Here is a 26,638-nt window from a genome sequence, read left to right on the forward strand (position 1 = left end):
TGCTACTGAGCTGGGGGCTGTGCCTTAGAGAAGTCCACCCATCCTTTTAAGACTTACCTTTTCTTAGAGCTAATAGTGATTCATCTTTGGTTAGATAAAATGTCTTTTGACAGTAAATTTTTAAAGGGCATACAGTCTAAGACATGCATATCTAAGAATGTCTTTGTGCTCCTTTCTATGTGAAATCTATCTTAGTTGTATATAAAATTCAGGGACGAGGAGTAGGAGAGTAATCTTTTCCCCACTCAAAACTCTCTAAACAAATGTAGCCCCTCACATTTAGTACTATAGGAATGAATACCAGCCTTATTTTTCTCATCCCTTTTAAGATTTTTCTTTATACAATACTTGCTCTATCCCTACTACCACTATAGAATGCAAAAATATGCCAGGATATATCTAAGTACAAGTCTCTTTTCATTAGTTTTCCCTTTTAATAATTATACTTAATTATTTTATTTAATTATATTTAATTATTTTTCTCTTAAAATCTATTTTTTAAATCATTCTTCTATTCCAATGCATTGGATTGTTCCTTGGGAATATTTACATATTCACAGACTGGGCTTCAATTCTCTGTCCTCCATATCTATCATCTTCTCTCTCATTTTTAGCTCCTTTCTGCATTTTGGGAGGGCTTCCGAAGTTTTCCACATCATCAATGCAGTGTTCAACAAGATGAACTATCTTTCATTTTAACATTTCAAATTTCTCTACAATTTTCCCTCCCATAACAGTGGTTTTCAAATAGCCATTTTTTGTCCTTATGACTTACTACTCCTTTTCCAAAGTGATTATACCTCTTTGCATCCTAATGAAGATTTTCAAAAATGCTCTCCTGCTTTCCACTGGCAATCATTTTCAAAGATGTGTTCTTCCTCTGAAATTTAAGGATGACTTCTTTTCTTTATTCTGCAGAACTTGTTCAAAGACCTCTTGTTCAGGCTGGTTTACCTAGAATCTGGTATTTGCCAACAGAAAGGGTTTGTAAATTATCTTCCCATTCTGTACTCCTTTGGTTATGGGTAGTAACATGCTCTTCTCACCTCTACAATTGGCCAAGAGGATGTGCAGAGCCCCTAGCCTAATTCCCAGTGTCACTGCTGGGCTTTTATCTCAGATAGCTAATGCTGGACTGAGACAGGATCTTCTAATACTCCCTGCCTGATTCTGACCCCATTTTAGGAGTCTGCAATAAATGAAGTCATAGAAAACACTACAATTTCCAGCATGCTCTATTATAAGTGCTTTTTCCGTCTCTGCCGATGCCAACAGTAAACTTTATTTTTGGAGACTCTATTTCCTGGGACTCAACATGCTGTGACTGCTTCCTCCTTACCCTCAAACACAGATACATAAACAGAAAACACTAAGATTCCCTATCCAAGTATATTCTGGGAGTTACAGCCTCCAAAGAGAAAATGAAAGATAGTGATCAGAAAGTAAAGGATGGAACAACATGCTGGCTCAAACAGCAGCTGCTCAATTTTCTGATCAAAATAAGCCTTGCTTTCTAAACCAAGAGCTAACTACAGAGAAAGGATGCAGGGCCTCGCAGTCCACCTTCAGGGAAGGCTCAGCACTGCTGAGGAGGGCTTCCAACTGCCTCCCCAGTATAGCTCTATCAACCTTGTAGTTTGGGGAAATCTTGGCAAAAGGCCAACTGTCAGTCCTCGTTTCTGGTGACGTGTGTGTGCAATGTTTTATGCCTTCGTAAGTATCTTAGTGGGCAGTGGAGGCTGCTTATCAGGTGCTTTATTTAAAAATGAAGCTACAGTGATGGAAGGAGGTTGTGACTGAAAAGAATTATAGACTCTCAGTTTTGCAGGGACTTTAGAGGTCATTCAGTTCAAACTCTCCAACTTCACAATAACACAGGAGGTGGTCACCAACCCCAGGCTTGAATCCCTCCAGTGATCCAGAACTCATTACCTAGTGAAACAATTCACTTCATTTTTACAAAGTTCTAATTTTCAGAATGTTATATCTATACTGAGGCACCACTTAACTCTCTATACTTTCTATCTAAATCCAAGTTCCTTCCTCTGGAACCACACAGAATAATTCTAGCATTTCTTTCAAGAGGTAGACATTTCTTTCAAGAGACAGATCCTCAAATACAATAGTATCAGATCCACCTCCCAAGTTGTCTTTTTTAGTTGTTCCTAAGGATATACTAACAGAACTTTGGCTAAATCTACATAAGAACACTATGCTAGCTATTCAATACTCTCAAATGCAAAAGTATCATTTACAACAATGGTAATATACTGTTGGTCAGCATCCCTATTTACAGAATAGAAAACAGAACATCCTCAACCTACCTCATATATTCTTTTCTACAGCTCCAGAAACCCCTGATTAATGACCTCCACTCGCAAAGGAGGCTACTTACCTTAACCATGAAATAATGAATGCTATTGATCCAACAAGCTACTGCTATAGAGTGTTATTGATCACCCAATCTTTGGTTAAAATGGTCCTCATTTAGCAATTTCACTGTCGCAAACACCTGGAGCAAAGCCCGCTCATAATTAAAGAGTTTGGGAGAGTTAAAGTGAGAGGTGATAGACAGAGATCTCAGCTTTCTGCCATTTATTCTTGCTTCTGAGCTATTGTTTGTGTCAGAAGGGATATTGATTTTCTATAAAAATAAGAAAACAAGAGGCACCAAGGGGCCGCAGAAGGTCAGCTCGGGCTGGAGAAGGGGGGGAAGGTTTAGCACTCTATCTCTGTCACTTGCCTTCCAAGAGAAAGGAATGTTTTCTTTCCTGTGAGATCAGCCTCTAATATATCATCAGAGGAAGGCTCCTAACTGCAACCCCAGGCCATCACCAAACCAACTCATTTATGAAAGAAAAGAAGTTAAGCTATATTCAAAGAGAACAGATGAATGATGTGTTAGGAGAGAATAGAGCAAAATTAGGGTATAAATCACCTAATTAATAACTGCTTTATAGGCAATTTGAATAAAGATCAGTAGAAAGTAACTTTACAAAAGAATTGTTCCATTTTAGAATGGAACACACATGCACAGAAAAATATTAAAATAACTGATCTTTTTGCAGGCATAAGAAAGCTATTACATCACAACCACTTTAGTTCTTCAGAACTCAAGGGACTGGCTGGTGTAGAACTGAAGAACAGAAAGAGAAAAAGCAAAAAGAATTCTTGGTTACACTTAAAAGGACTCCAAGTTTAGTTACCCGTGAATTTAAGGAAATTAGAAATAAAGCTCTCTGATTGAGACATACAGTTTTGATCCTAAAACACCTAATGCATGACTTTTATAAGAACTCTTCCTACCCACTGAGACTAGGCTAAGCTAAATGATCAATTCATCCTAATAATTTTACAAGTTGGATCATATACAATCCGACAAACCTCAATACAACTGATAAAAAGTAAAGTTCTACACTTTGATCTGTGAATAAATTAGCACATCCAAATAAATTTATGAAAAGAATAATCAAGAGGATTCTTGGAAGTATCTCTTTTAATGCAGAAAAACTAAGAACATTTTGAGAATCAACTCAACAAGACGGTACAATATCCAAATCATACACTATTATCTACTTAAACACACTCTAATGTTATTCCTGTTTATAAGGTGTGCTTAATAATTGAGGGCAGAAGATTTTTAGTTCCACTTTACTATTGAGAGGCTGAACATAATATGCAGTGAGAGTAAGAATTTCCCCTTTCCCCACAGAGTAGATTTAGGGGGAATAAATACAAACACTTCTGTTTATAACTATAGATAAATCAACATAATCAAGGCAAATTTAGGGTTCTAAATAATCAGATTCTAAAGAATTTTTTTTTTATTTCTGCTACTATTCCACCCATTATTCCCCCCTCATAGTTAGCTAGCTGCAAAGACTTTGGCATCCACATCATTGAAAAAACTCTAAAGTCATGAACCAGGGAGATAGACCAAAGGGGGAAACAAGGTCTCCTCAATTTGAAAAGAGTAAAAAATTCCATAAGACTTGCTGCCGATTTTAATTTATCCAGGCTCTCGGATAACTAGAATGTATATTCTCACCACCTGACTGTATGTGCAATAGATGGGGTAAGAAGGAACCAGAAAGACCAAAGTACCTCACTGCTAGATTATAGGCTCTACATTTAGAATCATACGTGGGCTATCTTAGAGTAGACAGAGTTAACAGTCTCCCTCACATACACAATTATGTCATAGTTTAATAAGAAATTCTGGGGAAGAAATATACATAAGCTATCATCCCAAAGGGCTATTTTTAAAATCACCATTCTCAACAGTAAGATTACTATTTGGTATGTATGCTCAATATTGAAACAAACTTGACCACCTCAATTGAGATTTTCAACATTGTGAAAAGCTACAAGTTGACTAAGTATTTCTTGTTTAATTAAAAATAGCATGATGGGGAGGGGGATCTTTATAACCCAAAATTTATATTTAAATTGGGTAAATAGACCTTGGAATATACATTAGAGGAAAATCTTAAAAGCCAAATCATACGCCTACCTAGTTGTGCAGCTGGATTAAAAACCACCCAGGAAAGGTACAGGCATACAGACCTACAAAGCTTTTCCTGTTACTCACACAGCCTTACCTCAGAGGTCCCAAGATTTATGTCTTTGTTTTTCAGACAAATTTCAAAAGAAGCGAAGTCCTAAGAAAGGCCATACATCCTTAGGTTATAGAAGTTAAGATGAGAGAAAAAAGAGCCATGGAAAAGGCAAAGTCAAAAGGTAGGGAACATGGTGGTTAAGTATGAACTTAGGAATCAGGTTTGACTTCCAGTTTTGCCACCTTTGGGCAAATTATCTAACCATGCTTAACCTCCATTCCTCTTCTATAAAATACAAATAGTGGAGTTGTGAGCATTAAGTAAGAATATATGTTATGCACAATAGTACAGTGCGCACACAGTTAGTGCTTCATAAATGCTAACTAATATCAAAACAGAATACAATGGTTCTCAATTGAGACTATTCAACCCACCTAGGGAACACCCACAGAAGCATTTGGTTTGATAATATGAAATGGGCAGGTGGATGGAAACAAAGCAAAAATGCCAAATATCCTGCAAGGCATGGGACAATCCCTCACCACAAAGAACTGCCCCATCCAAAACACCAACAGCATCTCCCCCACTGAAAAACAGATATCACACATTATTATTAATAATGACAATATTAAAGCATCAAGCTGGGTAGTTTCATTGTTCCTAGGACTATCTAACTGAAAGGTAAAAAATAAAAACTATACTTACATTATAAATATGCACCCAATACATACAAATTTTTCTGGCTCAATGACATATGACGTAAGACTAATGGGACTTAGTAGTGTTATTTTCAAAGCCTACCATGTGTTCGGACAACTTGAATATGAGTCATAAAAAATAAACTCAATATAGTCAAACTGTAAGCAGCAGAGAACAGAATTATAGCCCAGACGTATCTAAAGCCTTAATTCTTAATGGGTAAAGGCAGTACCAGGAATATTTATAAACTCCATGTGCGTGGCACCAGCATTTATAACACACACACACACACACACACACACACACACCCCAACCTCTGCTGAGACCCTGATTCTAAAGAATACCGATGTATGAACTACATGGCATAAACAGCAGCAAACTGTCTTTAAAATAAAATTCTGGTTATGCATTTGAGGCACACATTTTAAACCATTTTTAGAAACAAATGTGTTTCCATTACAGTATAGCCTCTTGACAGAGGGAAATAGAATCATGAATGTTCTTTAACTGGCTGATTTTGCTCAGTAGTTAGAGTGTCGCCCTGCAGACTGAAGGGTCGCCAGTTGGATTCCCAGTCAAGGTCACATGCTTCTGTTGGTTGTAGGTTCAATACCTTAGTTGCTTCTCTCTCTCTCTGTCCTCTATCTCTCTCTCTTTCTATCCTTCTCCCTCCCTTCCACTCTCCCTCTCTAGAGATAAAAGGGGGAAAAAATCCTCCGGTGAGGATTAAAAACAAAACAAGAGATAGCCCTGGCCCGTGTGGCTCAGTTGGCTGGAATATAGTCCTGTACATCAGAAGGTGATGGGTTCAACTCCCAGTCAGGGCACATACCAGGCTGCAGGTTCGATCCCTGGTCGGGGCATGTGCAAGAGACAACCAATCAATGTTTCTCTCTCACATTATGGTTTCTCTCTCTCTCTCCCTTAGTCCCTCTAAAATCAATAAAAATAAATAAAAACTAGAGATAAACACTAGCTGATTGGTTAAAGGAGAGCTACAAAGTCAATATTATAGAAGCTGGTTTGAAAGAAAGTTAAATTCATCAAGACTGTGCATTTGTACTTTGGGTCAAATTAATAAGGAAAAATCTTTCACTAAGTAAGAGATCTCACCATTCTGACATGTTCTCATCAGAGCCCTGTTTCTGTTCATCTGCTTCACACTCCATCCTTTCTTTCCTTCCTGTTTTGTTGAGAAAAGTCCTAGTTTCTGCTGATTCACACAATCCATGGCCTGATGATGTCCAAGGAGTATTCTCCTTCCAGCGTGACAGACGCTGCTTCTTAGCAGACTTGAACCTACACCCTCTCTCATAGCTCCAATCTGACACCTTGAGCTTCTGCTGAAGGCTGGCAGCCACCTCTGAAGTCACTCGCTTCACCTTCCGCCTGCGCCTGAGCGGTCGACAAGGTGCATTTTCAGTAAAGGAGTCAGATTCATGCCAAGAATGTTGCTTACTCTTAACAATGGTGTTGAGAGCTGGATGCCGTTTGACTACCATTGTGTCATCAGAGTCACTAAAATTGGTGACTGGGGCCATTTCTCGACAGTCCTTAACGGCCTCATCCAGACTGGACTCAGAGGCCTCACTGTAGCAGCAGGTATGCTCTGCCAGGTGGGTGAAGTCTGAACGGCGCTTCCTGCCTCTCCGTTTGCGAAGCTGCCGCCTCTGCTGCCGAGGGCTCAAGGCCATCTCTTCCCACAGCTCACCAAGCTTATTCTGTTCAGATGTCTGCTCCAAGGCTGAGGCTAAGTCATGTACCAGCTCATCCATGAGGCCACATCTGCCAAAAGAAAGTTAAAAAAAGAAAAGAAAAAGAGAGCCTGAATAGCAGCTGTTGTTTTAGAAAAATTTTACAAAACAAATCTTGTCACTGCAGAGTCCACCCTTTCCATAGAAAATAGTCACCTTTCATCTGGCTACTCTTAGAATCCTACCATCCATGCCCGCCTTGGCCACTGAAAATAGGTGTTTGGCCCTTGTTAAATGCCTGAAGTCAACATGTTTTTAAGCACAAAAACTCATTTACCAAATGACAACGGGAATATTAGCAAACTCAGGGGAATAAATCTTTTCCCCTTTTCCCTAATTAAACATGTCACTAAATTATCTAATGATAAGATCCAAAAAGATAAAAGAATGTCTCATCAGACAAGAGCAGAAAAACACGCAACTTCAAAAGCATAGATGAAGGACTATTGTGTAGTATGAGGTCACTGATAAGAATGCTTGTGGAAGAGAATAGACAACCTTAGTGACACACTTTAAGGAAAACTGCTTGCAGTTTTAGCGATCCAAGAATCTGTAGTGGACCAGGTTTGTACTCTAAATGGAAAAAAGAGACTAAGTTTATACCCATTCTGGTACCAACTACCACCTGGAAGCTACCAGGCAAAGAATCTTATAAGAGTATATCATATAATTTTAAATTATTAGCAACTTTTAAACTCTTCCCCCATCCTTCAGAAAATAAGTGATCATCTTAATTATGTGCTTTCATGCTAGACCATCACACAAAAACGGGATATAAGTGGGGCTGAAATGACAGGGATGGGTGGAGTCTCTAAGATTTGTAGCTGACTGCTTTCCAAAATTTCCTACTTTTCTACTCATTCATATCAAACCATCATACATCATATTTCAGGGGTCACTTCAGAGGCAAACCTTTCAAGGAATGAAAGTAGTAAGACCAATCTTCAAAATGCCCTTTTAAATGAAAATGTCTAATATAATTTGAATAACATCTATTAAATACATATTAAATTGGCACTTTTTCCCTATCCCTTGTTAAGACCAAAGTATTTCAAGACCATAATTAGAGCTTAAATCTCTGTGCGACGCCACTCTCAGGCCATATTTCCGTTCATGCAGTTTACATTCTCCAAAGGACTTTTCTAAAACCTATTTTCATGTGGTCCCAATGCCAACGAACTCAAAGGCAGGAAAACAGTCGGCTGGCTTATCTGCCACCTCGGTGGGGGCAATGGAGACATCTAGTTCCAAAACTACCAACCAAACAAAACTTCTCAAAGTGTCAAAAGCCACACACAAACAAATGACCACTTCCCTTTAGAAAAAAGTAGTTTGAAACACCCTGACTGGGGTTTGGGAAACAACTGTCCCTAGGACCAAAATAGGTAAACAAGTGGGAACAGCATGCCTAAATCTACTTCCCAAATAAAGAACTACTGCTTTAAAAACTCGGGCAGAACTGACAAACTTTAACGTGGAACTAAGTTACCAAACAACTAGGAGTCTAATGCCTGTGCAGAATCCTTTCCTGCCTCCAAAACTGCAATTCGAAAAGCAGGTGACAGAAGAAGCCTGAGATTCCCGCACCTCCGGTCCAAGAGGACCCTCGGGTCCAGGCCAGGCCTCGGGAAAAGGAAAGGCTATCTGATTTACGCAAAGGAATAAAGGGAAACTGGTAGGAGCAAGAAGCGAGGCAGGGGCAGGGTCGAAGGTTGGGGGCGGAGGAGGCGGAAAAGGCAAGAGGCAACTTCTCAGGCTTGCTCACCAGGGGCCAGGGGTCAGTCTCCTCCGGGAGAGAAACTGCGAAAAAGCAAGTCCCGGTAACTAATCTCTCTCCGTGATCATGGGTCACAACATGGCCACATATGTGAGGGGAAAAAACGCGTGTTTCAAAGGGCTCTCCGCCCCGGCCCGCCCCCGAGGACTAGGGCGACCACGGCCCTGGACACCAAGCCCTCACGCTATCGCCGGCCAGAATGAAGAGGTGATGACCGTCGCCCAGGAGACGGCCCGACCCTCAAACCCACCCCCCCGCCCCCGGACGGAGGCGATAGGCCCTGAAAAGCAAGGCCCCGTCACCCTCGCTCCTCCCGCCGGCCGCCGCGGCCCCACAAAGCCTCCGGCCGCTCAGCCACGGCGCAGAGCCCGGAGCCCCGCTGGCGCCACCCCCCGGACCCCGACCCTCTCGACCCGCATCGACCCCTCACCAGATGCCGCAGGCACCTCCAGCGGCCGCCGCTGTGGGGGCCGAGTCTCCCCGCTAGGGTTTCCCTCTCTGACTTCATTTCCGGTATGGACCGGAGGGGGTGGGGCGACGACAGAGTGGGAGGAGCTATCTGCGCGGGAGGGCTCGCCCCGCCCAGCACTTCCGGCCCGCGGCCTCACCTACTTCCGCCCCAAGTAGGGCGGGGCCGTGTGGAAGCCTGGAGACCCTACTGGGGCAAGGAGAGGCCGCGGTTAGGGCGGGGGCAAGACTAGGGGTGAGGTGTCCGTCTGGGGAAGGACGTCTCCGTGCTGGCCTCATCTTCGTCAGGAAACTGGGCGCTAGAGAGGGCCTAGGCCTCACCCTGCTTGCTGACCTACTTTTATAAAGGGTGTGTGAAGTTGAAGGGCAAATGGATCCTCCTTTTAACCATTTGAGTTGGTACAACCTTTGGCAGGGTAGCTTAGCAGTGGTTACTCAGGGTATTAAAAAATACACATGCCTTCAGCAACAAAACAAGTAAAGTACTACTGGATTAAAACTCAAGAATAAAAGAAATATCTATGAGTTTCTACCGATACAAGGTAATTACCTGAATACTGATATGAATAAATTAATAAATGGAAAGAATAGTTAACGCTAGTGAGGAAGAATTCCAAATAATTTATGTAGATACTCCACCCTGAAGCATAACTCTCAACTCCTTAAATGTGGGATGTGCCTAGTGACTTCCAAAGAGTACAGTCAGGAGGGAAATGAGTAACTTTATGGTAGAGAAAACACTTCCTCAGCCCGGTGATCAAGGTTCACATCAGCAGTGATAAATCATGTTGACAGTCTGTGGTCTAGATATGATGAGAGCGGTATTTTATCTCCTTCCAAACCCATAACCCCCGTCTGATCAAAGAAAATCAGACAAACCCCAGTTGAGGAACATTCTACAGAATGCCTGACCAGTATTCCTCAAAACTGCCAAGGTCATCGAGGACAAGGACAGTCTGAGAAACTGTCACAGCCAAGAGGAGCCCTAGGGCAACGTGACAACTTAATGTAATGTGGTATCCTCAGTGGGATAGCAGAACAGCAAAAAGGACATTATGTAAAAAGTAAAGAAATCTGGATAAAGTACGGGCTTTAGTTAACAATATCTCAATATTGGTTCATTAAGTGTGACAAATGTGCTATACTAATTTGCACAGCTAGAGATATTAATAATAGGGGAAACTGGGTATGAGGTATATAGGAACAGTGTGCAGTGCCTTCGTAATTTTCTGTAAACCTAAAACAGCTCTAAAATTAAACTTTATTTTTTAAAATGCACATGCCTGTTGGCCCAGAAATTCAGTCTCTAGGAATTTTATTCTAAGGAAAAATTGGGAAAGGGCACAAAATACAGGTTAAATACAGGTAAATTCATCTTTGCAGCATTGTGGAAGGAGAGGTGAGAAGATTAGGGAAAAAAGCCAGAAACCCTATAACAGTGGTTAGTTATCTAAACTATGATACATCTATGGGATGGAATACCTTTGAGCTTTTGAAAATTGTTGTGGGAGAATATTTTAATGACATGAAAAGTTGTCAAATTATGATTGTGTACATTTCTTTTTTATTGTATACATTTCTATATGAATGTTATACTTTAATAAAACAGTTACTCTAAAAATATAGAGTATGACTCTAATCATGTATAAAGGAAATTAAATCTGTATTTGAATAGGAATATGACCAGAATGATACACTACAAACCATCCAAAATAGTTCCATTATAAATGACTATATTTATGACCTGTTGTTTGTATGGATGTTCAGAATTGTTTATAGGGTAAATTTATTATGAAAAGAATTAAGAGAGGAGACATAGATGACTGAGCTTTCGAGCCAGAATGACTAAAAGAGTGGCATTTGCACAGCCAGAGGAGAAAAGAAGAGATCTAGATAAAGTACAGTTTTGTGGGAAGATGGTTGATTCTACTTTGGACATGCTGAATCTGTGACTTCCGCAGGACAGAAAGATGGAAATATTCAAAAGGTGTCCACAGCCACCAGCCCTCTTTTCTGCGTAAGTGAAGTTCTCCCCCACAAATCATATCAGCTTCCAAGATGTCAGTTGCCTCTAGCAGCACTGAAAGCACCCACTTTTCTTGATATCCAGCTTTTATTTTCATCTTTCTGCTAGATATCACCACTTGTTTACTCCACCAGCATCTCCAAGTTAAGATGGCGAAACAAAGTTGAATTTATTCCAGAGTCCCTATGAAATCTGCCCCTTCTCCATTGTTCCCCGTTTGGGAAATTTCACCACCATTATGAAGTCACCCCGGTGAAAAGCTTCAAGGCAATTTTCAGTTCCTGCTTCTTCCTTATACCTTTTTATCTAATGAAATGCCAATCCTCATGGATTCTACTTCTACAGTATTCTCGCACCCACCCTCCCTCTTGCTTGCTCTCTGCCATTGGCCTTGTCTGGGTAGGCAACCACTCTTCCAGATGGTGTAGCTAAGCCAAGACTGTTAAAGCTGCAATTTGTTGGGGAGCATGGGGAAGTGTAATAAAAGGGCAGCTCACACTGACTTTGTGAAGGGTCCAGAAAAGGAAATTAGAATTTATGGAGCACCAATATGTCAGGAACTGTCCCCGAAATGCATAGAAGATTAAGTTAGATGATAATACAGTTATATATTGTATAATGATGGAGATACATTCTGAGAAATATGTTGTTAGGGGGTTTCATCATTATGCAAATGTCCTAGAGTGCACTTACACAAACCTAGATGGTGTAGCCTACTACACACCAAGGTATATAATATAGCCTATTGCTCCTAGGTTATACCTATACAGTATGTTACCGTACTGAATACTATAAGCAAGTGTAACACAATGGTATTTGTGTATCTAAACATATCTAAGCATGAAAGAGCTACAGTAAAGATGCAGCACAAGAGATTTTTTAAATGGTGCACCTGTATAGAGAACTTACCATGAATAGTGCTTGCAAGACTGGATGTTGCTCTGGGTGAATGACTGAGTGAATGTGAAAGCCTAGGATATTACTGTACAATACTGTACACTTTATAAATACTGCCCCACATGCCCTCCCCTTTCTTCCTTTTGACAGGGTCAGAAATAGAACATTGAAGTTATCAAGGCTGCTCCATGAACAGGGATGTGGGTTGGATTGATTGGAAATATCGAAGAGAAATTGGCTGGGTAAGATGTAGATCACCATAATAGTGACTGTCAAGAGGGAGTTAAAGGTGGCTTGAGGATCAGTAGAAATGAGAAATCAAGATGGAGAGATCAATATAGGAAATTATCGTGGCCATATGGTTTTGACTAATGCATGTTGGAGCAGTGGTCATATTAAAGGAATTTGTGGCATTCATTAAAAAATGAGGGTCTAACTTGGAGAGGGTGAAGAACTGAGGACTCAATATTTTGACTTTGATTTTGGCTCCATTGGCTCTATCTAGCACAAAAGGTTCTCTGTGGCATTGAATTGATGGAAGAAATAAAACTTATCTATGTTTTACATCATTACAATCTGAAAATATATCCAAAGTACAGGGCAGGCTGGCTCCACAATACCACAGAAAGCTTTTACAAATATGGCAGTGGCACTTTGTACTTTCTATGGTTGCTCCTGTAGACCTGTGTCCTTGTACAGGATCGTAGGTCCTCAACAATTTACAGCAAGGTACTCTGAAGACCATCAGGTTAGATCTGGGAAGGCTGAACGTGTAGCCCTGGGGGATCAGGCTCCTCTGTGTTGAAACAGGTCAGTGGCTACTGATTGGGATGTCATCTGTGCACTGAAAACAGGTGCAGCCCCATTGATACTGATCCCGTCAGAGAAAAAAATTCCTCCTAAATCACATATCCTTTTATTTCTTACAGAAAGTTTAGTTCCATTATAATCTTACTAGAGGTCTGGTGCACAAAATTCCTGCAGCGGGGGAGAGGTCTCTCAGCCCGGCCTGCACCCTCTTGCAAATCCGGGACTCCTTGAGGGATGTCCAACTGCCTCTCACAATCCGGGACCTCTGGCTCCTAACCACTCACCTGACTACCTGTCTCATCGCCCCTAACCACTCGCCTGCCTGCCTGATTGCCCCTAACCACTTGCCTGCCTGCCTGATCGCCTCTAACCACCTCAGCCCCAGCCGTTGTGGCTTCGTCTGGAAGGACATCCGGTCTAAGTAGCATATTATGCTTTTATTATTATAGATGAGTCCAAATACTGGTTGACCATAATGTCATTATGCAGAACATGACTGTAGTAGTTAACATCTATTGAGCATTCAGCAGGCGCCAGACACTATCCTAAATATTAACATGGATTAACTCAATAATCCTCACAGAAATCCTTTGAAGTAAGTACTATTATCTCCATTTTACAGATGGTAAAACTAAGGCACAGAGAGGTTAAGTAGCTTGCTCAAGGCTGCACAACTGATAAGTACATAACCAGGCAGAATGACTCTAGGAGCCATGAACTTAACCACTAAATTATAATGCTTCTAAAATGAATGTGTTTACCACATTGAATACACATAGCAAAACATACATACATACATGATATACATTAATTGTTAGACATATGTGGATTATATAAAGATATTTATATCCACCATTACTTACTGACAAAATCATTTAATTAATCCTCAAAATTATCCTGTAAGTGCTATTGTTCTGACTAATACAGATGAAGAAACTGAAGCTCAGAGAGGTTAAACAGGGTCACAAAGCTGGTATGAAATAACTGGGACTGAAACTAGGCATCTGACTCCAAAGTCAGATGTCTTTTTACTGTACTTTCTCCTCCCCTTTTCAGAGGTATTTGGCAGCTATTGCCTGTACTCACATCCATTCACTTAATCAGGATATAATTAGTGAGTGCCTACCATGTCCTAGATATGAAGATGCACCTGTGAACAACATAGACAAAAGCCCCTGCCTTCAGGGTTCTTTCATTCCAGGCAAGGAAGACAAACAATTGATGGATCAATATACAAACTGTGTGGAAATGCTTTGAAGAATAACAAAGAAGGATAAGGGGGAAAGAAGTGCTGGGTGTGGGGACTTGCTGCTATTTGTGCTATGTCTCCTTGATAAGGGCTCATCTGAGAAAATACCACAAAGAAAGGAGGGAATGTGCCATCCAACCTTCTCGGGGACAAGCAGTCCAGGCAGAGGGAACAGTCAGGGCAGGGGCCATGAGGTGGTATGTTAGTTTCCTACAGCTACTGTAACAAAGTACCAAAAATTGGGTGGCTTTAAATAACAGAAATGTATTCTCTCATAGCTCTGGAGGCTAGACACCCAAAATCAAAATGTTAGCCGTGCTGTGCTCCTTCCAAATGCTCTAGGGAAGGATCCTTGTCTCCTAGCTTCTGGTGGTTCTTGGCATTCCTTGGCCTATAGATGCATCACTCCAATCTCTGCCTCCATCATCACATGGCTGTCTTCCCACTGTGTGTGGCTGTCTCTTTGTCTCTTCTCTTCTTGTAAGCACATAAGCCATTGGATTGGAGACCATCCTAATCCAGTAATCTTCATCTTCATCTTAATCCATCCATAAAGACTCTAATTTCCAAATAAGTTAACATTCATAGGCTCTGGAGGTTAGGACTTTAACATATCTTTTTGTAGGGCACATTAATGACATCATCTTACCACAGTCCTCCCTCTTGTCATGTTTATTCATGTCCCTCCCACATGCAAAATGTTCACACCTTATCCCAGATACCCAAAAGTCTCTTTCAACCATGGCATCAGGATGGGAGTCTAGGATGGTTTGATCTATGTTAGGATCAAATGCAACTCCTCATATGTGGCTTTTCTCGAGATTTATCCATTAAAAGGATAAGTAGGCACTGTTCTGGTTAGGTAGGGACCTGGTTGTTTAGAATATTTACATTTAATATGATTATTGATGTGGTTAGTGTATTAGTTTGCAATAACAAAGTACCACAGACTAAGTAGCTTAAAAAACAGAAATTTATTTTCCCCAACCTGCTATAGCAGTTTTCTATCATCTATGCTGGCCTCCACTTGCTTTCCAATCCCAAAGCCATTGCTGTCTATCTTAGGGATGGTTTTTGTTTTGTTTTGATGTGGATTTGGCAGCATCAAACTTCTAGACTCCAATTTGTGTATCAGTTACCTATTTCACAATAATGCTACATAAGCCCCTCCAACATTTTGCTTAAAACAACATCCACATACTATTTCTCACAAGCCCATTCGCTGGCTGGAAAGTCCTGCCCATCTGGGCCAGAACTGGCAGATCTTAGCTGGACTCGCTCATGTACCTGCAGTCAGCTAGAGGCTGGCTGCTCTGGTATGTATTTGTCTGGGACAACTTGGTTCTCCTCTATGTCTGCCACGTGGCTCCATCAGGCTGGCACAAGCATCTCACGACCAGAGGCTAGCCCTGGTACTTTCTCATGACTGTGATAGTATTCTCAGAGAGGTACTCACAGAGGTGCACATTCTAAGACAGAAACCCACAGCACTTTTTCATGCCTCTGCTCCAATCAAACGTGTAATTGACCCAATGGCCAAAGCTAGTGACAAGGCCAAGCCCAGAGTCAATGTAGAAAGGCACTAACAAAGGGTGTAACTACAGAGAGGCATGAAAGGTCAGGGACAGTCATGAAATCAGTCTACCCTACCGATGAAGTAGGTATCAGCATTATTATCATTGTCCCCATTTCACAGATAGGAAACCGAGGCACAGAGAAGTGCTTGCCAGAGGTCTCAGCTAATGTGTGGTGGGGTATGGGTTTGAACCCAGGTGATTTGGCTGTGAAGTCCCTGTGCACAATGCAGGACTGCTCTCTGGGAATAGGCCAAGGGCGTTATGGAAGCCTCTAACTCATCTGGATAATGGGTCATCCAGCCTCCTGTTGGGGCCTGCCAGGGACTGCAGGCTCACCTCTCCCTAGCTCAGCCAATGCCCTCAGAGCTCATCCAGCAGCCATAGCCCTCCCTCCAAGGTCTGCATCCAGTGGTCAATGGGGGAGGCCCTGCCAGTCCTATTTCCCTATCTCCAGTGCCTGTGGCTGCACAATGAGGCCTTTCAGGGGTTAAAGGCAAGAAACAGAGAAACAAAAGAAGGAATAAAGTCAAGAAATGTGCCATGAAGCTTCTTGCAGTGCAAAGCAGAGAAAGTCATTTCCAACTTCTTTCATCTCCTAGATGAAGCCACTAAATAAAGGGGCAAAGCGGCGAACACAGGGCTTTTAATCTGTCTCATCTCCTTCATAATAACTGCAAATTTTCCCTGGGCCCCTGGGAGTGAGCCTCTTCCCTCTGCTCGGCCTTATCTCCCCCTCCACATTTCGCCGGCGCCACGCCGCTCCCCGCGCGCGCTGCCCGGGCCGTCCCGGCGAGGCCTGGGGGAGCCGGCGCTCCCCGCCTCATTGTTCCCGCAGCCCCGGGCTCCGGAGGAGGGATGAAGGCCAGTCAAAGGGAAGCGGGCTCGCGGTGGCTTCATTAACGGCGGCCTTTCAGCGACGCGCATATCAGAGACAGGCCTTTTCAGAGGTGCTAATTAGCAATTTGGAGCCTTCCCCCCTCTGGAGAGGAGCCTTCAATCTAACAAGTGGGAACAGCGCTGCGCCCCGTTTTCCTTGCATTTAACATTTATTGTTTTCCATTCTCCCTCTCCTTCTCTTCCCCCTCCCAACCCGCCGCATTGTCCAGCTCATCGCCACCAGATAAGGCCGATGGGGGGAGGGGTAGCATCATTAATCACTCTTAATTCTTTGCTAATGATAACTTTCTCTCTGGCACCGAGAGAAGTTAATCTTTCTTAGATGCTGAGAGAAAGAGGAGAGTTGGGACCGGGTGCGGGTGAACACGGAAGGGTGGAGATGACAGAAAAGACTATAATCCCCTTCCCCCACCCAGTTCCCCAATTTTCCCTCCTAACTTGTGTCATTACAGTTAGATACTCTCATCCTTTCAGTCCCCTCTACCCTGCAGCAGCCTTACTCAACCGATAGAAATTGAACTTACTCTTAAACGTTCAGCTCAGATGCCACCTCCTCTGGGAAGCCAACCCTGATTGTCCTGTGCAGCCAGAATTTCCCTCCCTCCTCCTCCTGAAATCCCATAGCACTTCACACACCACTCTCATGGTGAATTCTGACCATGTTACGGTTGTTTACAACTCCAGAGTAGAGACCACAAAATCTGAAATGTTTAGATCTTCGAGGACCAGAGGACAGTAGATGTGGATGAACGCATCAACAAGTCCCTGACTGCCACAGGAGTATAGGCATTTTTTTTCTTCATTTTTTTAACCAAATATATAAATAGCACTTGCTCCCCATCAGATACTGTTCTAAGTACTTACAACCCTAAGTACAACAACCCTCTGAGGTAGGTGTGATTCCCATTTTGCATGAGGAAACTGTGACACAGAGACGTTAAGTACCTTGCCTATGATCACAGAGCTGTTAAGCAACAGAACTGGGTTTCAAATCCAGGCTATCTGGCTCCAAATCTGTTCTTAAAACTCTTTTGATAGGATATGATCTTGGCCCCGGCCTCTCCACCCGGATGGAAGAATGGGCTGGGAGGGAAGCCCACACCAAAAGTCCAGGCTGCACAGAAGGGATGATAAAGGTGGCCAATAAGCCAAGCCCTCGCCTGAAAAGCCACACAACCCAGATCTGAAGTCGGGTGCTTGGCATATGGCTACAGAGTGAACACTATCAGTAGTGGCCTAAGCCCTGAGCCCCTGGACCATGACAGTGACCCCCAGGCTAACCTGGTTTCCCCTTCTCACTCCAGGCCCACTCCACTCACTGAGGCAACAGGAGCAAAATTCCCAACAAACTCTGGGCTCTGCTATACAGCACTGAGTCCAATGGCGTGCCCTGGAGAGGGAGGGAAGGCAGGAGAGCCCCTGAAAATCCCCTCCGAATTATAAACATATCCTCTTTAAGTACATTTCTAAGGATAACATTTGTATTACTCTGTCCTGTGCCTGCAGATAGGGCCGCAGTATCTCCTCCATCTCCCCTCCTTTCTCTCCACTCTGCTGGGAGCAGTCTCTATCAGAAGTGAAGCTGGCAATCCGCTTCCCTGCAATTGTTTCGATCGAGGGGAAAAATTAATTTCTGCCTATCATTAATTGAGAGAATTGTGTGGAGGGCGAGGGAAGGGGAGGGGGAAGACGAGGAAGGAAGAAGGCGGAGGGGAGCAATCGTGTTATTAACCGTGTCCCTTTCATAAGCAAATATTCTGATTGCCATCAGTGAGATGAGAGGCTCATTAATGCAGGAAGCAGAGAGGTGATTAGAGAACTTTCAAGAGCTATTGAGCGAAGCGGGAGAGAGGGTTGAGGGGATCTGGAGGCTCAGGGAATTTGGGAAGGACTGGGCTGGGGGTGAGGGGGAAGCCACTGGCCCTGTAGATGGGCTTTCCTGCTCTTCTGCTTCCCTCAGCCCCTCTCCCCAGCACTCACTTTCAAACAGTCCCCAAAGCCATCAGCTAGAGTTGGGAAAAAGCAAAAAAAAAAAAGAGTGAAAACTTTGCAAAAGTCGACTATTCTCTAAAGACATTAAGTTGATGCTAAATTGGTAGTCTGTAGATCTAATATTCTGGCCCCCCATACAGGTGGTTGTCTAATAGCATGTGTTTTAAGATTGTCTCCACGATCCAATTTGCCTGCCCCCACCAGTTCCTGTTTATTTTCAGCATCCTGCCTCACTTGTTTATGTCCCTGCCTGAACTGTGACATCATCTGTGTCTGTAGCTCCTAGTCAGGCTGAGAACTGCTGGAGGCCCCGGGGTAGGAGACTGAGAGTGAAGGGATGGTGAGAGGAAGTGGGCAGGTGGGATGGTGGCAGGATGCCACCTCACACCCTCAAAGACCACCTCTGATTTCAGCCAGAGCTGTGCTGGCCAGGCCTCTGTGAACCCATTCCATCCAAACCCACCTTGAGAGGAGACTCACATTTCTCTCCTGTTTTCTGCCCTAGGGACTTCTCCAAGAAGATGGTGCTCAGCAGTATCCATCACCCACACACAAGCTGGATGGAGAAGTATGGGAGAGTTTATACCCCTGGGGCAATCCTCAGCCAATGGGGGACAGGAGCCTGTGGGCAGATAGCCCAGGCTTTCTGGAAAGATCATTCTGGGAAGCATCCTGTTCTTGGCTCAGAGGCCTGGTGACATCAAGCCCCACTGCCCTCTCAATAACACACTCTCTTACTGGCTTTCTCCACCCTCACTCCTGCTTCCTGTTGTCATCTCTCAGATGATCTGTACCCAATTCTGCTCAAGCTCTGCTTTGAGGGGAACAAAAACTAAGCCAGTTGCCATATGTGTCCTCAATATGAAGGCTAGGAGATAGTCACCAGGGAGAAGTGGCAAGCGCTGCCTCAGAGAATGGCTCCATGTGGCTCTGGGCAGCAGTGATGTTAGACACAAGGGCATGTGCGAGGCCAAAAGAGCCAAGACCAGGAGCCAGACAGGACTTGGGAGCTATAGGTTGAATTCAGTTGCTGAGAGAACACCTAGAAACTGACACTCTGTCTGCTTGGTCAGGAAGAGCCATGTGGCAGCACAGCTCAACGGCCAACTCCCCAGGCTGTGGCCAGCCACTACACTAGGGCTCAGGGTACCTCAGACCCTGCAGGGCCATCTCTAGGTGCTTCCAAACCCCTCCCAACCTTCTCTCCCAAATGTGGACATGCTAAAGTCCCCATGACAAATAGGAAACCTGACCAGTCCTTCCTCATAACCAGGTCCTTTAGCTCCCAGAGTGCATCCCAATGTCTGTTTCCGAAATAAGGGACCCCCAGCTGGAGGCACAAAGGGAGGCAGAGTCTGCCTCTGGAAAAGGATTCTGAGGGAGAAACAACTGATGCAGGGCTTAGGGACAGGAAGCTATGATTGCTCTCTCCCCCAACTCCCACACCTGGATTCTCTTCCAGGAACCACATGTTCCCTCCCATCATATTCTGACTCTAAATGTAGGAGGGACACCAGCAAGGAGACCAAGACCAAAAAGAGGCCAAGGAAAAAAGAAAAGAAGAAAAGGGAGAGAGAAGAAAGAGAGGGAGAGGTTCTTGGAGGTTTTCAGAACCATCCCCATTCTCTACGGTGCTTTCTGTTTAAAAAAAATGAAAGAGGAATGATGGAGAAGGGGAGAGAGTCAGACAAGTTTAATGATGTGTGTTCAAAGCTCAGATTGGAAAAATGACAGAGAAAAGCAGCCTGTTTCGGCACTAATAAATTGTTCTCTGCCGTAAGAGGCGCCTGTCGCAGCATTAATACAGGCCCCTAATACACGGGTCAGGGTTAAGTAATTCTCTCCGGCAACTTAAGCGAATAATGAAGCTGGCAGCGGCTGGTGGTGCGGTGGGAGAGATGGTCTATGCCGCCGGCACTTTGTCTTCATTTATTATGCCAGCGGCGGCAGGGACGGGAAGCCTCCACCGAGGAGATATCGCTTCATTTCGGCAAGGTAATGAAAGCCGGGTTGGGGGGAGGATAAACCAATTTGCCAGCTGACAATGGAAGGAGTGATTTGCGGACTCAAGAAGGAGAGAGGAGGCTCCATGCACAAGGAGGCACAAGGCTAAACCAAAGTGGGCCAAGGCCCTTCCACTGCACAGAAACCATATAGAGGCCCCGAGTGGGGCAAGTGAGCCAAGCAGGAGATGCAGGGGAGAGGAGAGAGGAGGAATGAGGGGAGGAGCAAAGAAAGCCCAGGAGCCAGGTGAGTGAGAAGGTAGATAAAAGGGCCCACTAGGGGTGAGGGGAAGGAACAGAGATCAGACCAAGGGACAGAAAGATCATGAACATACTGGGCCAAGGGTCAGGAATGAGGCATTGTGGGGAAGAAAAGAAACTGAGGCAGAAGCTGGGTACAAGTAAAGGTCAAGGCTAGTCTGGCAGAGAAAGTTGGATGGGGACTGCAGGGGGGAAGTATATGCAGGTTGTAAACAAACTAGAAGTGTCTAGAGCTCAACCGTCCTTGAATGGAGAGTCTGAAGTTCCCTCAGAACACCCTGATAGACAGACAGTTCACTGCCTGTGTGGACAGGGTGAACCAGGTTGTTAGTTTCTGTCCTCCAGTGATATCCTCAGGTAGCAATCTGATTTGAGGACAGAAGGCCTGAGGTTGTTATTGGGGGAGTAAGTTGGAGGTGTGATCACAAACCTGGAGCATCTCTTCCCTCTGGAACAGTCCAAATCACAGCCGGACCCCCACCCTCATTCTGCCTTTAAAATGGGGGTGGGTGACCTCTCCCTGGGTTAATGCTCAGTTAGGTACCTCCCTCCAGCAGCTTGGCCCAATTACAAGTTGCCATTCTCTGCCTCATGGGAACTAGGCAAGAGAGCTGGGCAGAACTGGTGAAGAGACCCACTCTGCCAGTCCTCACAATTGTGTCTGGTATGCACTTCAAGGTCACCTATGAACCAAGTGCAACACCCATAGGAAAAGGCATAACCCAGGGATAGAAACAGGGGTATGTAGCATTGCCCTATTATTTCCCCAAACACCGGCACCCTTCTTTCTTCCTTTCAGCACCAAGATCTTTGGACAGCTCCAACCAGAACTCCGCCAACTAAACAGGATTTCTTGATAGGTTATCATGTTTCAGGTTCCCTAAGATCCATTCCTCCCCTTTGCCACCAAGATTAAGGTGAGCAGATCTGTAGCAGTTGATAGGGAAGAGTCTCAACTTCCCCATCCTCCTCTTGCCAATATGCACTTCTCTCCCTCTTACCCTACACTCAATCCTCACCCCCACCGCATGCATTCCCAAGTAACACTGCCACTTTTCTCTCTTGATGTGGGTTAAGGATTTCCAATAAGGACCAAGCATTTGAAGCTTAACACTGCGTCTCAGGAGGAACCAGGCCAATTTCACACTAATCTAACCCATGAAGGGAGAGAGCATCGGAAGCAAAAATTACATCAAAGAGAAGTTAATGCCGAGAAGCAGGCGACATAAAAAGGAGCTGCTTTCAGTTTCAAATGACTACACCAATCTGGATTAAGAGATCAGCCTGCCAAATGCCTGTATCACCATGTCTGTGCCTGAGCACCAAGCAGAATGAAGCCTTGTCCTCAGGGGCCACTCTGAATGGGGGTCAGAGGAGAAAATGATGCATCCATCCTAACTCCACATTCAGTGACATAGGACATACTAATGGCTTTTTTAGGGGGAAAAAAGTTAAAGAGATATAAGAAAAAAGACTGGAAGGAAGCATGTCAAATGCTAACTTCATCTTTAGGTGATTTTGTTTCCCTCTCTATTACTCCAAGTTTTCCGTAGTACATTTATATTACTTTCATAGTAACAAAAATAAAATAGATGTTTAAACAGCAATGGAAACTCGATGGTTTTCTCTCCATCTGGAATGTATATCTCCAGGCATTTTCCTTGGCACTTAGCACAGTTACGTTTATGTGTGAAAAATCACTTTTATAAATGACTGTGCTGAGGATTATGAGGGTATGGTCAGAGATGGAGTCGTGGTAGGGGGCTGTAGGTCAATGCACTTATTCTAAGACAGAAACAGCAAACTTGGAACTTTTAACACTTTAATGCCCTCTTTCTTGCAGGATAGGGAGGGGGCTCTATTGAATTCTCAGCCCTTCACAGTGAGCCTGATGCAATACCATTTATTGAATGAGTAAAGGAATGAATGGAAGGAAAAGTAAAGATCTCTTCCATTTCATCTGACCACAGAATTGCTCCAAAGTAGTCGTCTGAGATCTATCCCTCCTTCCCCCACAGGCCCCACTGCTCCCCCAAACACTTGACCTGGTGCCCAGGTCGGAATTCTTTTTGTCCTCATGTGTTCCCAGTGTGACAAGGGTTGCTGGGCTGCCAATATCCCTGGCCCTGAGACCACCCAGCTGTCCTGATCACTGTCCACTGACCCTGGGGAATGACCCACAGCATAAAGAAGTGGAAGAGGAGCAAGAGGAAGTGGATCCAGCCTGCTGAGCTCCCTCCCCCCCGGGGAGAAGCCGCCAGTCATCCCGTTGTAAGTGGAGCTGAAGTGAGACCAGCCTCCTGCGCACCCCTCCTGCTGCGCACCCCCAGGCAGCAGCCTGACAAGTGTAAATCCCAGAATGAATGAAGGCGCCCGGCCTCGCGGAGCTGGTGTCTCGGCGTGCATCTCCGCACTGATTGACTTGTCTCCTCTGCGAGGCTGACTCTATCAGCTCCTCGGCGCCTCCAATTCCAGGTGTGATTTAGTTTGGAGATGAGAGGTGACAGTTAACATTGGTACTCGTCACTGTAGATCAGACGCAGTCACGCCGTCTTTCCCCTCTCCTCCTCCCCAGCGCCCGCGCCTCCTCGGAGACAAGGCGCGGTCAGCGCGCTGGCTCCCGCGCCCACTCACCGCCCCTCAGCTAGCGCTGTCTTTCTTCCTGACTCCTTTCTGCCCTCCGCATTCCCAAGGGTTTTCCCTCCACGCCCAGTGCCGTGACCTGACCAGCCCCGGAGCCCTCGTTTTCCCTGGGAAGCTTGAGGGGCTTTTCCTTTCCGCACCTTCTCGTCTTCTCTCTGCCCAGGTTAGCCGCCCTCAGTCCCAGCTGGTCCCTGGCTCAGAACCCGTGCAGGAGCCGGGGAGGGGGGTGGCATAGGGGTGGAGGGGTGGCTATTCACTTATAGAGGGCCTTTCTCAACAGAGGGCGGGGTTTGGTTTTGTTTCCTTTATTTTTCCATTGAGGTATAACTCACACAGAATGCACCATTCTAAGTGTAAGGTGCAATTACTTTTTACATATGTAACCACTTGTGGCCACCACCCAGATCAAGCTGTAGAACATTCCTAGCCATTGAATTGTCTCCCTCAAGTGTTGACCCTCTCCCAGTCAAGGAGACATTTGGGATAAAAACCCTGTTGAAAGGAGACCTGGATTCAATGTGAGCAAAATCTCTAGGGCCTGGAGCACCCAGAAGAGTCTAGAGATTGTGTTCGGGGATGGGAGTGTCTCAACAGATCTCAGGAAGCCCACGACCCAGGGCAACCGCAGTGGCAGTGACTTCTGACCTTGTGCTCACATTCACAGCCATGTCCTCTGCTTTGAATAGCGGGGTACAGGAGTGGAAAAGATCTCAAAAGGCTACTTGGTCAGCCCCCACCACCAGGCTGGGCCACATCCCAAACCATGCGAGCCTTTCCAGTTTCTGAAGAGTCATCCGTTTCAGGAACGTGTGACCTTGTCAGTGGGTCAGCTCATTCTCCCTCCAAACCTACTCTCTCTTTCTTTTCTTGAAGAACATTGCATTCATTCTATAGGCCTCTGTGGGTTTAAGCCTCACAGTCTTATCCATGCAGAGACAAGAAGATATGGTCCTTCTGAAACAACCTCTAGTCTCGCAGGGGAAGCAGACATGACTCCCAATATCTGTTCAACAGGGCTAAGTAAGTGTTCTATAGAGAGACAAAGAGCCAGAGAGAAAACAGTAGTTAATTCTATTTAGCTGGGGGAGGGGGGAGGGGGAGGGGGGGGAAGAACTGAAGGAAAAAAAAGCAAATATTTCAAATATGGCAGAGTAATGGGGATAAGAAACCATGGCAGTCTTATAGTTCTAGTCTGCTTAGGCACCAATGGTGGGAACTCCCATTGGCACTCCAGCCCTTGGCAGCGTAAACCTAGGCAGGACATGGATAGGCACCATCTTGGGATAGCCTAAGCTGCATGAGCATCATGGATATTCTTTTATTCATGCAACCACTAATTACTGGGTGGTGAACGAGACAGATGCGGTCCTTGCCCTCACAGAACTTAGGAGAAAAAGATAACCAGTAAGGTAATTTTAGGTTGCAATCATGGAACTAGGGGTCTGGAGACCCCAGATGTTTTTTACTGAGGTGTAACACACATGCGGTAAAGTGTACAAATTTTAGAACACAGTCCAATGGATATTTACGTATGTATACACCAGCTGCATGCTGTTAAGTGTTTGACTGGCTCTGCAGGGCGGGGGAAAGCCCTGATTGCTATTTTGCCCATTACTGTGGTGCCAATATTCTCACCATGGTCGATTTCAAGTCACCAACATTATGTCACTGAATACAGAGTTGGGAAGAGATGCCTACAATTGATTCTTATCAGCTGCTGTGAGCCAGCTTGAGTTGGATCAGGCAACCCCCTATACAATGTATAATAAACTCATGTACTCAGATCAAGATATGGTACAGTTCCAGCATCCCAGAAGTATCTATCATGCCTCCTCACCATCGAGGGGAGATGTAACTTTTTTGAATTTATATATTTTAAAATTAAAAATGTTTATGCTATACAACATGATGGCTTGGTATAAATATAGATAGTGAAATGATTACTACAATATCATTTTGTGTGTAGTTGAGAGCACCTGAAATCTACTCTGTTAGCATATTTCTGGTGTTCAACACAGTATCATTAGGTGTAGTTATCATGCTGGTACATTAAATCTCTAGGCTTTTTCATCCTACATAACTGCATCTTTGTACCCTTTGACCAACGTCTCCCAAAAGAAAGTTTTGAGAATAATAATCTTGTTGAAAAATCCCTGGATGAGATGTGAACGAAGTCCCCCAGGTCATGGAGGACTCAGGAGAATCTAGAAGGTTGGTGAGGGTGAAGTTCCTTTCTAGGTTTCTAGAAAGTGAAATGTTGAGTGAAATGAGAGATTTTATCCCTTCAAGCCCAGAGTTCTAAGGGATCCCCAGAGACGCTTTAGGGAACACTGATGAAGGGGCTCAAGAGGGGGGATGGATAGGCCTCAACACCAAACTCTTCTGATTCAACTGCAGTGGCTCCACTATGTTTGTGTTTTATATGGTTCCTGTGCAGAATTTCATTTGAAGAAAAAGTTCTCTGCAGCTAAAATTAGTCTGTACTGCCAGGCCAGTTTGGCTCAGGGGTTGAGCATCAACCCATGAACCAAGAGGCCACTGGTTCAATTCCCAGTCAGGGCACATGCCCAGGTTTCAGGGTTGATCCCCAGTAAGGGTGTGCAGGAGGCAGCTGATCGATGTTCCTCTCTCATTGATGTTTCTATCTCTCTGTCCCTCTCCTTTTCTCTCTCTAAAACCAATAAACACATATTTAAAAATAAAATAAAAATAGTCTATACTTCTCTTATTGCTCCAAATGGTCTCTGCAGCGCTAACATGCATTGATTCTCTGACCACTGTCTGTCCCCACAGATTCTTCACTCCCACCTTCATGTAGTTCTACACTGGGTTGGGAATAGGATTAACACCTTCTCAATAGAGAACATTTTCTATCTCCTTGACCCCTGGCACACACTTCCATCTCAGGCCTATCTGCCATGGCAGCTGCTTAGAATGCAGATTCCTGGCCTTTGGGGACCCTGTCACCTCAGGGCTGCTTGAGAGCAGGGAGGCCCTTGGAGTTCTCTGGGCAAAGGTGGAAGAAT

The 26,638-nt window shown here is 44.4% G+C and overlaps 1 protein-coding gene across 2 annotated transcripts in view; it reads right to left on the reverse strand.

The window, feature by feature from the left end:
• The window catches only part of GPATCH2L (G-patch domain containing 2 like), a 58,883-nt gene extending 49,577 nt beyond the window's left edge, over positions 1–9,306 (reverse strand). For both annotated transcript variants that reach the window (XM_080657569.1, XM_080657568.1), the window contains exons 1-2: positions 9,220–9,306; positions 6,372–7,043 (exon numbers count right to left, since the gene is read on the reverse strand). In XM_080657569.1, coding sequence (XP_080513695.1) covers positions 6,372–7,033 — 662 coding nt within the window. In that variant the 5' untranslated portion in view covers positions 7,034–7,043; positions 9,220–9,306. The remainder of the gene's footprint in view (positions 1–6,371; positions 7,044–9,219) is intronic.
• Between the last annotated feature and the right edge of the window lie 17,332 nt (positions 9,307–26,638).

This window comes from Plecotus auritus (genome assembly GCF_963455305.1).
Source record: "Plecotus auritus genome assembly, chromosome: 1".
NCBI lineage: Eukaryota > Metazoa > Chordata > Mammalia > Chiroptera > Vespertilionidae > Plecotus > Plecotus auritus.